Source organism: Colletotrichum orchidophilum (genome assembly GCF_001831195.1).
Source record: "Colletotrichum orchidophilum strain IMI 309357 chromosome Unknown Scaffold_39.1, whole genome shotgun sequence".
NCBI lineage: Eukaryota > Fungi > Ascomycota > Sordariomycetes > Glomerellales > Glomerellaceae > Colletotrichum > Colletotrichum orchidophilum.
Genome location: NW_019172995.1, coordinates 165,857 through 178,196, shown reverse-complemented (window position 1 = coordinate 178,196; position 12,340 = coordinate 165,857). Strand labels below are relative to the sequence as shown.

The following is a 12,340-nucleotide window of genomic DNA, read 5'->3' as shown; positions in this document are numbered from 1 at the left end:
GTGGTGCCCCTCCCCTTCCCGATGTTTTCCATCTCCATTGACGCGGTCCATGCGCGCCATACCCGAAACAGGCAGCTAGGCGAGGCAGGAGGCCCCAAGCCGAGCCAGACAGCGCGCTCCCTGCGGTGGAGTTTTCGTGCCCTTTGCTGCCGAGCCTGCGAGCTCGCACGCGCCACTCCGAATTCCCATCTTTTTCCCGGGGCACTGGCTGGCCGCTGGGGGCAAGGAATCCACCACAGATAAATTTCCAGCGTAAAACCTTGTGGGGGCCTGGATGCCTCGAGACGTTTTGCCACGTTCTGGTTGGCCAGTTTGGCTTCCTAAAAAACCCGCACACGACACCTAATCCACCTTCCGGCCTACCGACGCCTCGCTGCTGCTCTCGGTGGTTATTTTTTTTTTCCCTCTCCACCCCGTCCCGTTCCCTCACTAGCAAGGTTCACTACTATTCTTTGCATCCCTTATATCAACAGTCACCTCTTGCTCCCTCCATCTTCCTTCAGAAAAGAGCGTTGACTCATCACTGCTCCTTGACGATAAACAAACAAACAACGAGGTATCAACCAGCTTGACTCGTTCTGATCACGAATTCCCACGATTACCTACACGATATCCCCGACGGAAATCCCCACGAAGATAAGAGGCACAAGAGCAGCAAAGAAAACTTTCCGCCCGCTCCATCACGCGAGCTTCCCTCATTCCTCCGCAAAACCCGACACTCAGAAGCAAACCACAAAACAAAACCACATTCAGAATGAAGGTCTTCTCCAATGCAGTAACCTTCAACTACTCCTGGGAAGAGGTCTCAGCCGCCAACTGGCGCAAGTACTGCCCGTGGAACGACAAGACGACGCACGTAATCGCCGTCGACACCATCGGCCGCAGCGTCGACCCGGCCACGGGGATCCTCCGCACCGAGCGCCTCATCACCTGCAAGCAGACCGCCCCCAAGTGGTTCTCCTCCCTCGTCGGCGGCGGCGGCGCCAACCCGGACGTCTCTCACGTCTTTGAGACCTCCTACGTCGACCCGGCCAACAAGACCGTCACCATGGTCTCCCAGAACCTGACCTTTGCCAATCTCATCTCCGTCCAGGAGTCTGTCGTCTACAAGCCAGTCAGCCCGACCCAGACCCAGTTCGTCCAGGACGCCCAGATCACCGCCCTGTGCGGCGGCTGGCAGCGCATCAAGAACGGCATCGAGGACCAGTGCGTCTCCCAGTTCCGCCACAACGCGCAGAAGGGCAAGGAGGGCTTTGAGATGGTCTTGGCCACGAGCAGACGGGTGTTTGCCGAAGAGCGCGAGCGCGAGATGCGTGTTCGCCAAGGCGCCATGGCAGCGTGAGGCGACTGGTAGAGGGAAGGAAAGAGGAGAGTCATTTCCATGGTGACGTTCCTATCCTTCCTTGTCGACCGCACCAAAGCACTCGCGTTATGCAGCGTTTCGTCGTCATTTTATCTTTTTCTCTCAACAAGCGGGCAGCATCACCATCAAAAGGATTCGGAAAAAGGGTTTTTAGACGGCGTTCAGACATCATTTTTCACGGGCCAGGCCTTGAGACGGGGGGAGACTCTCCACTCAGCTCACTCAGTTTCGAGAGAGGCCAGGCAAACCCCCAACTGTACAAAGAATTTTTGGAGTTTACGGAATATCCCGACATGATAGAGCATCCGGGGTAGTTTCCCTCGCAAGACATTTTCTTCAGTCCCAAGGGACTAGAATTAGAGAGTGTTTTTCTTAGAAATAATAGACCCTCCCACAGATGATCAGCAAATCTTAATTATCGCAACGTGGCAATGCGCTCCCGTTTCACCGTGGCTCATGAAATGTCCCTTCCTTCATGCCTTCTCCAAGCCAAGCAAAATGGTAAGCTGAGGTAAGGAAACCTCGGGGGTTACCTCAAGTCTCCATCCGGCCCCGGCTCTTTGCCTCGTACCGGGCCAGCGTCTCCCTGGTATCCCGATCCAACGCCGCGTCGCTCCCGTCCAGGACCCGCCTCGCAAAGGCCGCGGCCTCCCCGAACCGGCGGAGGAAGTACAGCTCCTCCACGGCGTGCAGCAGCTCCTGCAACACGGGCTTGCTGGCTTTTTCCGTCTTCAGCGGCAGCTCGATCGTCTGCCAGATCTGCACCAGACAACTTCCAGTCAGTCAGGACCACCATAAGGGCCGGGGAGGGGAAGGAGGGGAAGCGGAAGGAAGAGGGGGCTCAACCGAGCGCGGCCCGGGGTCTCCGGGTGAGTGGAGAACCCGGTCCTTTGCTCGGGGGGTCCATATGAGCTTCGAGGGACAGCCCCCCAAAAAATTTGGGAGAGCACGGGAAAGGAGGCCGAAAGCGACCCTCACTCTCCGTCCGGGAGCATAGAACAAGCAAACCCAACCCACAAGTATAATGAAAGTTTTTTTTCTTTTTTCTTCGTACAATAGACAATAATCAAGCAAGGAAAATGTGACTCACATCGCCGTCTTGCACCTTCACCCGGTACGTAGCCCTGAGCTCCTGAAAGTCCTCTTCCGACTGCCAATCTCTGGGCCTGTTGACGCCCTCCTCGTCAGAGTCATCGAGGGCGATGTTGAAGAGGCCGCCGTCTTCGTCAGCCATCTTGTCTTCTCTCTCTGAGCGTACTGTGTGGCCTTGCGCTTGGAGACCAAAAAAAAACGTTTCTGTAGATCGGCTGAAGCCTTTAGAAAGCTTCTTCGGAGTGATTTGTTGCGCGGCTATTGATTGATAGGACCCGACTCAAGAAATTCAATAGCTGGATCAGCCGGCGTTCATAACTTCGAAGAAACGAGTCGACAAAATCCTCAAACTCCAGCCCCGATTGCTCCGCCGTGGTCCAGGGTGGTATCCAGTCCGCCGATTGCTCGTTAATACGCTGCAACTCGGGGGAGAGTGTTAGTTAGCGAGATTATGCAACTATAAGATAGAATGGGCTGCAAATTTTTACAAGCAAGTGCTGCCGAAACGTTCCCCAAAATGACATCAAGCCGCATGGCGGGGTTAGTGGGGCCGTTTTTTCGCATCTAGCGGGCCGAACGCTGAAGCTATTTGCTTGCGGGAAGCTTGACCGCACCCCGCCTCTCCCGTCCTTCATTCCGATGCTCCGTGAACCTTTAATTGACTTCAGCCCGTCGTCCCACTTACGCACGAGAGAAAGAGAGACTTTGAGAGACCTGTGCGCGTGCTCTATCTCCAAGTCCCATTGCGAAAAAGAAAATGGAGCAGCAAGTAGCGAGGCTCGTAGAAAAGGCATGGGACAAGTTCCAAAAGACGCCTAAAGAGAAACGCCTTTGTGAGTCGACGCCCCATACGTCATGTTGTAAAGCTACCAGGCGCGCATCATGAAGCTTCCTTCTCTCAATGAACACCAGTTCCATGATCACTTCGGGACCCATCTCAGACAGCGTATATACAATGCCAGACTAACGCACCAAAGTAATCGGAATATCCGGCATCCCAGGCTCAGGTACACACACCACAGCCCCTCCCACATACCCAATATCTACCTACCTTACTAAACGAGCTCTAATAACTACGTAGGCAAAACAACCCTCTCCCAAATAGTAACAACCCGCCTCAACGCCCGCGCCTTGACCCTGGACCCGTCCAACCCAACCCGCACATCCCACCCGCCCGCAGCCTTCGTCCCAATGGACGGCTACCACCTCACCCGCGCCCAGCTCTCCGCCATGCCCGACCCGGAAACCGCCCACGCCCGCCGCGGCGCGGCCTTCACCTTTGACGGAACCGCCTTCCTCGAGCTTGTCACGTCCCTCCGGGAGCCCCTCAGGGCCGATTCTGCCCCGATATACGCCCCGAGCTTCGACCATGCCGTCAAAGACCCCAAGGAGAACGACATTGCCATCCAGCCGTACCACCGCATCGTCATCTTTGAGGGGAACTATCTTACGCTCGACAAGCCGCCGTGGAGCGACGCCGCGAAGCTCATGGACGAGCTCTGGTTCGTTGACGTAGACTTTGAGGTGGCGAGAAAGCGCTTGATCGTGAGACACGTCAAGGCAGGCATCGCCAAGGATGAGGAGGAAGCTGATAAGAGGGCAAGGGAGAATGACCTGGTGAATGGGAAGGAGATTGTCGACTTCCGCCTCAAGGTCAACGAGGTTGTTTTTAGTAGAGAAGATGACGAATGGATTCACGAATGAAGAATATATGTACACCAAGCCGCGGCATTTGGTTCAGTAAAGGCTGAAGGGGGTCTTGATTGTTCTCTGTTGACCCTATTTCGTGCTGGAGCTATCATGAATTACTGTCCTGTCTCCCCACAATCATGGAATTCATCCTTCTGCTCAGCCAACTCTGCTGGTTATTGATGGAGATTTCTGTCTGTAACGTTTCTTGAGAGCGCATATCCTCTTAGCCTCCGTCCAATACCAAATATCTATGCAATGCCCAGACCTATTTCCCCTCCGTATCCCCAATTCACTCGGGCGTAGCTCCTGTGAAGCTACCGGGGAACTTAGCTGCTGTGTAACCGGTAGCGAACATTGAGTCCCCTAGTCCCCGACGCATGCGAGGTTGGTCGGTAGTTTGCTGGCGGGAGATCTGGCCCTGAATACTGGGCTGGAATGGTTCCGCGCGAGGCGAGAAAATTCCACCAGACTGGGGGGGTTGGCCATTCATGTTGAATCCCTCGCTGGGGTTTGGATGGCTAATGTGGTACGTGACCGTTATTGCGTGGACGACGCCTGTCGCCGGAAACATGCCAGGGATCATGGTGTGAGGATGCATTTGAGGTTGCATCTGGGTTGTGTAGTTCATCTGTGGTGTCATCATCTGCGGCAGAGAAATGCCAGTGGGAATTGCATAGCCGGTCTGGGCAGATTGTCCGTAACCAGGGTCAGGTTGAACTGCGGGAGCGATTGCAGGAGTCTCGAAAGAAGAAGACGCGGGCGCAGGCGTGGGAGCGAATTGGGCGATCATTTCTGGGACGATATCGTCCTCGCGGTCGGCAATGTTGGCATCGAGCTCGGGCTTGACGGAAGTCTCGAACTCAACAGCAGAGTCGTTCGAAGCGGTGGACAGCGCTCCTACATTATCCGAACCAGCCGTCTCCATAGGAATCAGAGACTCCTCTGAAAGAACATTCTCAAGAGCATTCCGAATATGTGCATCCGCAACTACCGGATTGACGGACTCCATGGGGATAACACTAGACTCCAAGGCTTTCTTTCCAGGAACGTGAGTGTTATCAATGGACATCTTCTCGTTGCTGCTTCCGGCCTGGATCTTGGTATCGATGTCAATGTCGATATTATTCTTGGAGACTTCTGTGGCTTCGATCTCGACTGCACTTTCCGCCTTATTCTCAGCCTTGCTGTCGATCTCCTTCTCGAGTCTGCTCTCAGTTGAATCCTTGTTTGGCATTTGAGCTCCGGCTGAGGACTGTGCAGTAGTAGCGACTGCCTTGTGGTAACTGATCGCTTCAGACAAGCCAGGCATGGATATCTTCGAGATACCATCGGTGCTCGTCTGTGTCTTGTTGGTTCCCGAGATCCAATCGACGAGCTTTGCGGTGTCGCGGCTTGGCTGGGGAGCTCGAGACTGCTGGTTCTGTTGCATATGCGGCGGTAGACGGCGGGGCTCAGCAAGGGGTATCTTGACATCCTTGATTCCGTCAGGAACTTCAGCAGCATAGCGTCTCTCGAACAGCTGTTCAGAGCTGTACTGGACCCGAGGCGGACGGTCTGCCTTGTACATGTCGGCCTTCTTAATATTGCTCAGGGACAGCTTCTCGAATGCATTCGTCATCATCTCCTCGTCGTGACTCTTCTTGATAGACACCGCCTCATCTGGCGTGCCAGACTGACGTGCGTTCTTTGGAGCCTCATTTCTCTCGACAGGAGGTGACGTCTGAACGGCGGGAGTGGCCTTGACGACGGGAGTGGCATTGACGGCAGCAGAGTCAACGGTAGTGGTATTTCCCATCTGCATCTCGTCCTGGGGAGCTGCCACCTTGCTGAGGTATCCCATAACCTTCTGCAGCAGAGCCGCACGACGAGTGAACTCAATCGCCGTTTCAGTGTCGTAAAACTTGAGGCTGTATCGCGTCAATGCCCCCGACTCAGAAGCGACGAAACCGATGATGCACAGGTGGTTCTTGTGAAAGTCGAGATTGTATTCGTTCATGCTGTGGGTTTCGGTGAAGACACCAGGACAAGTCATGATAAAGACTGGGTGCCCATTAGCGTGCTCGGCAGACTTGATGATCTTCAGGTCGATGGAAACATCACGATCCTTGCCTTGAGCCAAAGCCTTGCACTGGCCAGTCCAGTAAATCATGATCTCGTTCTTGGAGGAGTTCTGATCCCGCGTCCCAGACTGCTTTGTAGAATCTTTGAGTCCTTGCTTCTCCATTTCCTGGGCTCCGGAGGGAGTACCCGAAGCCGACTTGGGAGCTGTAATGACATTGCTAGGCGTGGCGGTTAAGGCGTTCTGAGTGCTCTTGGCTCTCAAATGTGGAGGCAAGGACAAATTGGCTGCGTTAGAAGGCTCGATTCTAGTAGCTCTAGAACCTGTGGGAGCTTGATTGGCTGCGGACGGAGCTTCTTCGTTCGCAATGTCGGTTCTCGTGGTAGCCGGGCCAGGCTCATCAGCAGCTCTGCCAGAAGGGAATCGGCGAATCTGGGCGCCAGGAGGTATAACGATGCCATTCTGACTGGTCTGCATACCGCGGAAGTTCGCCGGGCTACTATTATTAGTCAAACTTCTACCAGCGGAAAGACAGTACCCACTTGAGACGGCGATTCTCTGGAAGATTTCTGGCTGGACCAGCATCGAGCGTTGGACGATAGACGCTGGGACCACCTAGGTCGTCCAAATCTCTGACAGCCATGGCTTCGGCATCGTTCATACCTGTCTTCGCCAATGCTGGGATCTCGATTAGTCTGGATTCTGTCCTGTCGAAGTAAGGAAAGACCTACTCAAGTATTCTTTGAGAGCCTCAGTGTGCTCTATGATGACAGGAGCACGACGGGCACGCGGCGGGACGACATGGCTTTTATGGGTGTCGTCAAGGGGCAGCTCTTCGATGCGGATAGTACCGAGGTCGGCCTTCTCGATGTCAGTCACCCAGTGTGAGAACGAATCCCAGATGCACGATTGATGGCTTACCATCATTGCACGCCTGACCTGATCATCCCTGCTAGACGACTCCTGTCTTTGAGACGCGGCCAGGAGGCGAAGACTCGGCATTTTGTCGGTCTTCCTGCCAGTGTTGGCTCCCCAGGATCCCATATTAGTACTGTATCAGTCTATTGGGAAATAAGCCTGGAATTTTCGCTTCTACAGATTCCGTATTTCGGTCTCTGGATCTGGATCTGTTAGAAACCAGACTTCAAGATGGCGCTGCCCAAGGTGGCGTTCGAGGCAAGGAGGAACGGCGGTGAAGAATTGCGATACCAATCAAGAAAACAATAAAAATCAGGGCAGCAGAAAAAGCAGCGTAAAAAATAACGAATGGTAGATGGAAATGCCGGCCGATGTTCTGCTTGCTTGGGACTTACCGCTGGATGGTCTTGGACCTAGTCGTTGGGTGACGTTCTGGTTGATGCTGTCCCTAATGCCTGGTATGAGATTGAGATGTCGCAAGACAGGATAAGTGAGCGTTATGACAGTATTGCCCTGATGGGATGTGTGTTGTTGTAGTGATGGTGGCAGAAGAATTCAGAGTGTGGGTGTCTAGGAGGAAGCAGAATAGAAAGGCCAAGTGGGTGGATGACAGCGGCAGGGCAAGCTAGCTGAGGGCAAGAGGGAGGGTCATCTGACGATCGTTCTTTCTACCCAAGGTAATCTGAAAAGGATACCTGCTCAGCTGTGGACGGAACAACTAGACAGGCTAATCACAGATGCGGGAAGAGCTTAGAACTCGGCTTCTTGCTAGGAATGGGTTCTCAGCAAAGCAAGAAGGGGCAGAACTCAGAGATTGCTGGCCGGTGATGAAAGAAATGGGCAGGCTTGGGATACTAAAGTGCGGTACTAGCCAGCCTTGCCCTCCACGATGGTGACATTCTTTCAGTGAGAAGGACATTGCTCAGAATGAGAAAGGGCCACAAGGAAAATTCCTCTTCACAGCCGGTCCAGCCCGCCTTTGGGTCTATTGCCAATCACCCAGAGCCTCAACCTGCTGCAATGCACACCTTTGGAAACGAATCACTAGAACTTTGGTGATATGAAAGATTCTGCACCTCTCCCCTGAATTCTCCAAGCAGAAACGCTATTAAGCTGTAAATAAACAAATACGGCACTACTAGTAATGGTAATAGGAGAGACGAGGTCGAATATGATTTTGAGACCCAAACCGCTAATAGCAGCAGTAGAAGGAAGAGAACGCGCCATTGAGGCCTACACCTAAAGGGCATTATGCTGGAATAAATGACATTGCACCCAGGCTTCACACGTTGGGAGTCACTTGAATCTTGGTACAAGGATGATGGGTGGTTGAAAGTTGACGACAATGATGCAGGAGGAGGGCAATTCTGCTTTTGGTATCTTCTTGAAAAATTTCAGAATTACAGACCAAGCATCGCGTGCCGCCATACGGCCACAAGAAGTTAGCGGTGGCTTGGTGGAAGAAATTAGGCGGGAGGAGTGACCATCCAGAATCCCGGTAGGAGCAGAAAGTAGGTAGCCCAAGCCATGCTGTAGGTACATGGATGTGACTTTGGTTACCAATTGTATGTATGAACAAAGTATAGGATGTACCAAGTTGACATCTACAAAGCAGTTCCATATTTTGACCCAAAAAGTTGGGCATCAATCGGGCAATTCCACACGCACCTTTGCAGGGCCAAGGCTCAGATTAGGTTGATATGAAGCAGATTCCGAGTAAACATTCATTTCTTGTAGTTCAGTTAAACCCGGCCTCAAACACACACTCTGGGCAGGCGTTGTTGGTATAGGCCAATCGTTGCCGTTTTCATTTGCTCATGTCATGCCATGCTCTCTAATTATACAGAGCTCTCCCACACATCCAGTCAACCTTGGTATATCCATCGCATAACTCCCAAAATTCAACGCGCAGCAGCATCCTTGGGGATACCGCTCAAGCCCTCGGTAGCCTGACGACCGACATTGCTCAAGTCCTCGTCAACCTTGGAGGCGGGTCCCCTCAGGCCGGAGGTGGCGCCGGTACCCGTGCCGACGGCGGCCTCGGCGTTACCACCGCTGCCGACGTTGACCTTTGTAGCGTCCGCCGACTGCCAGTCAGAGGCGACGGGGGGCTGGTCCGGAAGGGGGAGGTTGGACTGGACTTCGCTGATCTTGTCGACCTTGGATTGGGTCATTTGGATGGTTTGGAGAAGGTCGGAGGCGATATTATAAAGGTTGGACTAAAGAGGATGCGAGTTAGCGCCTATGGATGCTATTGGTTGGGGGCCGCAGCCACCGGGGTAGGGAATGTAGCTAACAGTAGTTGATTCGTCGGGGATTTTTTTTAAGATTTGGGGAGACGTTTGCTTTGACTCGGTGTGCTTGCCTTACTTCGCAGCTGCTCAATCTGACGAAGAAAAACGATTTCACTGAGCTTCAACAGAGTCCTTTATATGCAAAGCTGGAGGAGGATGAGCTCCAGGTCGGCCATGCTCCAAATTTACGAACACTGACGTCAATTACGTCAAGCAGGTGCAATTGCGACTCTTTGCGCCCTCTTTGCGCGGAATCAGTGGAGAACCACTAACGTTCATCGACGATTGTCGCGGGAAGTGGAGAACATCCAACAACGGGTGGGCGATCAGTGACACAAATTGGTCTGGAGCAAATGCTCCTTAACCTCAGGAGCAGATGCTCCTATAGCTCCAGATGCTTCGATGAGGCAAAGAGCAGAAGGAATTGAGGGTGAAAGTGGTGCCTATGCATGAAAAGAGCGTTTCCTCAATCAGATGCAAGTTTATTGAGGGGTGGTTGGTATTGGATGAGGGGGCCTTTTTCGTAAGCTTGTGTCGTCCGTCCCTGAACGCCTTACTCCCAGCAAAGCCAACCAAAGAGTCGGTCTGTTCCTTTTCCCAATGTGCAAATGTCGCCATGGCCATATCGACGTTTTGATGCACCCCTGGTATCTCCAACCCTGTGCCAACAGCCAATCCTTCCCTTCCGCCACCACCAGCCGCGACTGGCCTAGCCCATTCTCTTGTCCGTTTCAGCTGAGGTCGCCTTGTCGCCGGTGTCGGGGTTCAGATAGTCGGAATCCTCCGCTGCCTCGTATTCTTGAATTAGGTCCGACACGACCTCGCGGGCCTCGTCGAATTCATCCAGATTCTCAGCAAAAGGTGCAGTCTTCTTGTAACCCTCCATAAAGGCATTGCGCTTCCGCATACCGTCGTATTGTCTCAGAATTCTCTTGAAGAGCTGGAGTATCGTCAGCAAACAAGCACGTTCCGGGACTAAGATCGTGTAACTTACAGTTGCAATGCTTGTGTGGTTTGCCAGCATCAACCCACTGACACGGTGGGCCATTGGGATGTAGGGGCTCCGCTTTGTGAGGGCCACTTGAATGCTGGCCGGTCCCCAGGGAATGAATGTCGCCAGTCGTCGTTCTCGGATCCTCAGCAAACTCTTGTGGACGTCTGTCGGATCCACTTCGCCCTGGATGACGTTCAGAATGGAGATGTAGCAGCTCTTCTTTCCCGGTTGGGTCGAAACCATGCGGTTCTTGGGCTGCAGCAGTCTCCGCATGACGTCTAATACTGTCGTCTTCCGTACCGTCTTGGCCTGTTCGACCTGATCACCCGTGAATGGTGTGTATGCCGTCATCAAGAAATGGCAGCGGGGTGTGGGAATTAACGAGGCTAAGATGCTGACCAGATCGTTGTGCATGTAGCCCGGGTATCTGAGAGTTGTCGTGCTTGCTGACATGACGGTCGATACCTGCGTTGTCCAGGTTAGTCTGGGGGCCTTAGCCATGGCAAGATGATTCCTACCAGTTGATTTGTTTGAGCGAACGAGGGCTCCTGAACATGTAGCCTGTCGGCTGCGATGCGTGATAGAGCCCCGTTGTCCAGTACCACAACAGAGTCGGCATTTTGGGTTAACCTTCTCATGGCAAGAACGCTGTTGTAAGGATGAACGACGACATCTCCTGCGTTTGTGGTATCCGGGAAGACGGAGTATGTCTGGATGATCTTCTTGGGGAACCGGTCGTTGAGCCGCTCGAGGAGGAAGGAGCCCAAACCAGAGCCGGTACCGCCCGCGATCGAGTGCAGCATCATGAAGCCCTGGATAGAGTCAGCGAAGCTCGTACGGCCAGTTCAACGTTGCGCGTACTTCTAGAGAATCACTACCATCGGCCTCGCGGTCGATCATCTCCATAATATCTTCGTAGACCACTTCGCCAGTCTGATAACCGTCACCCCAGTTGTTCGCCGCACCAACTCCGTTTTTCCCAACGTAGAAGTTCTCTGGATTGTAAATATTTTTATACGGACCACTTTGGATGCCTTGTATGACCTGTAACTCCTTAGCAAGAGTGCGGTCTTCCGTTGAACTCGTAGACGTACCCTTGGCTCTAGATCGACCAGGATAGCTCGCGGGATGTATCGTGTATCGTCGCTCTGGTAGTAAAAGACGTCTTTGCGATCGCCGCCTTCCGTAGCAAAGTCTTCGAGGTTTCCATCCTGGTTAATGCCATGCTCCTGACAAAGCTGCTGCCAGAATTGGCTTCCAACTGTACGGCATTAGCTCCATTGCTCGCGACTGGTGTTCTGTTTGGTGGGGTAAACTGACTGCTGTTGCCGCATTGTCCGGCCTGAACCGTGATAATTTCCCTGTAACCCAAAGTCAAAACGAAGTCAAAACAGGCTGAAAGGCGTTTGCGAAACTTACCTAGGCATTTTGCAGTATGGCGGTGGCTTTGGCGATGTTGGGCTCCATAAACAGTGACGTTCAATACCTTAAGCCGTGATGTTGGACGCGACGGTGAGAGCTTATCGATAAGAGATACGCGAGACGCGCTCTGAGTGCGTTACGTAAGGCAGGGCAGTGGGGTGGTTGGTGCAGGGTGCCCCAAGGTTGCACTGTTGCAGACGGGGGATTGACAACCTAAGGCGCTTAAGATTCCGCTCCCATTTCATCCATCGAAACCCAAGCCACATCTCGACAGACTCGAATGACAGATCTCCATTCTTTCATTCGCGGTGAAACAGCCCACTGCCTCGTCAGGGCCGATCTGTCGTCTTTGTTCCTTGGCCCTGTCCGTCTGCAATTCGCATCGGCGGCCTCTCTCTATCCGAACCGAATAGCGGACTTTTCCTCGGATCACACCTCCGCACCATGGGTTGAACTGTCAGGGTTGTTGATGAGAATACCCATCTCACGATACGCGGCCCTACAAA

General features: G+C 53.2%; 6 protein-coding genes across 6 annotated transcripts; 2 read left to right on the top strand and 4 right to left on the bottom strand.

Moving 5' to 3' along the window:
- Window positions 1–754: 754 nt before the first annotated feature.
- Window positions 755–1,342, top strand: CORC01_05598 (PRELI-like family protein; the record flags this gene model as incomplete). Its single annotated transcript, XM_022617240.1, has 1 exon — window positions 755–1,342. The coding sequence occupies one exon, from the start codon at window positions 755–757 to the stop codon at window positions 1,340–1,342; it is 588 nt and encodes a 195-aa protein (XP_022476254.1).
- A 555-nt stretch (window positions 1,343–1,897) lies between these two features.
- Window positions 1,898–2,597, bottom strand: CORC01_05597 (uncharacterized protein; the record flags this gene model as incomplete). Its single annotated transcript, XM_022617239.1, has 2 exons — window positions 1,898–2,122; window positions 2,454–2,597. The coding sequence occupies 2 exons, from the start codon at window positions 2,595–2,597 to the stop codon at window positions 1,898–1,900; spliced, it is 369 nt and encodes a 122-aa protein (XP_022476253.1).
- A 615-nt stretch (window positions 2,598–3,212) lies between these two features.
- On the top strand, window positions 3,213–4,159 carry CORC01_05596 (uncharacterized protein; the record flags this gene model as incomplete). The annotated part of the gene is made up of 3 exons (XM_022617238.1): window positions 3,213–3,288; window positions 3,433–3,462; window positions 3,537–4,159. The coding sequence occupies 3 exons, from the start codon at window positions 3,213–3,215 to the stop codon at window positions 4,157–4,159; spliced, it is 729 nt and encodes a 242-aa protein (XP_022476252.1).
- Window positions 4,160–4,436: 277 nt separating this feature from the next.
- CORC01_05595 (uncharacterized protein) lies at window positions 4,437–7,208 on the bottom strand (the record flags this gene model as incomplete). Its single annotated transcript, XM_022617237.1, has 4 exons — window positions 4,437–6,702; window positions 6,749–6,884; window positions 6,938–7,067; window positions 7,128–7,208. 4 exons carry the CDS (start codon window positions 7,206–7,208, stop codon window positions 4,437–4,439), a joined length of 2,613 nt encoding a protein of 870 aa, XP_022476251.1.
- A 1,817-nt stretch (window positions 7,209–9,025) lies between these two features.
- Window positions 9,026–9,298, bottom strand: CORC01_05594 (uncharacterized protein; the record flags this gene model as incomplete). The annotated part of the gene is made up of 1 exon (XM_022617236.1): window positions 9,026–9,298. One exon carries the CDS (start codon window positions 9,296–9,298, stop codon window positions 9,026–9,028), a length of 273 nt encoding a protein of 90 aa, XP_022476250.1.
- Window positions 9,299–10,127: 829 nt separating this feature from the next.
- Window positions 10,128–11,839, bottom strand: CORC01_05593 (tubulin/FtsZ family protein; the record flags this gene model as incomplete). The annotated part of the gene is made up of 7 exons (XM_022617235.1): window positions 10,128–10,358; window positions 10,413–10,877; window positions 10,931–11,224; window positions 11,274–11,456; window positions 11,507–11,673; window positions 11,733–11,773; window positions 11,832–11,839. 7 exons carry the CDS (start codon window positions 11,837–11,839, stop codon window positions 10,128–10,130), a joined length of 1,389 nt encoding a protein of 462 aa, XP_022476249.1.
- Window positions 11,840–12,340: the final 501 nt, after the last annotated feature.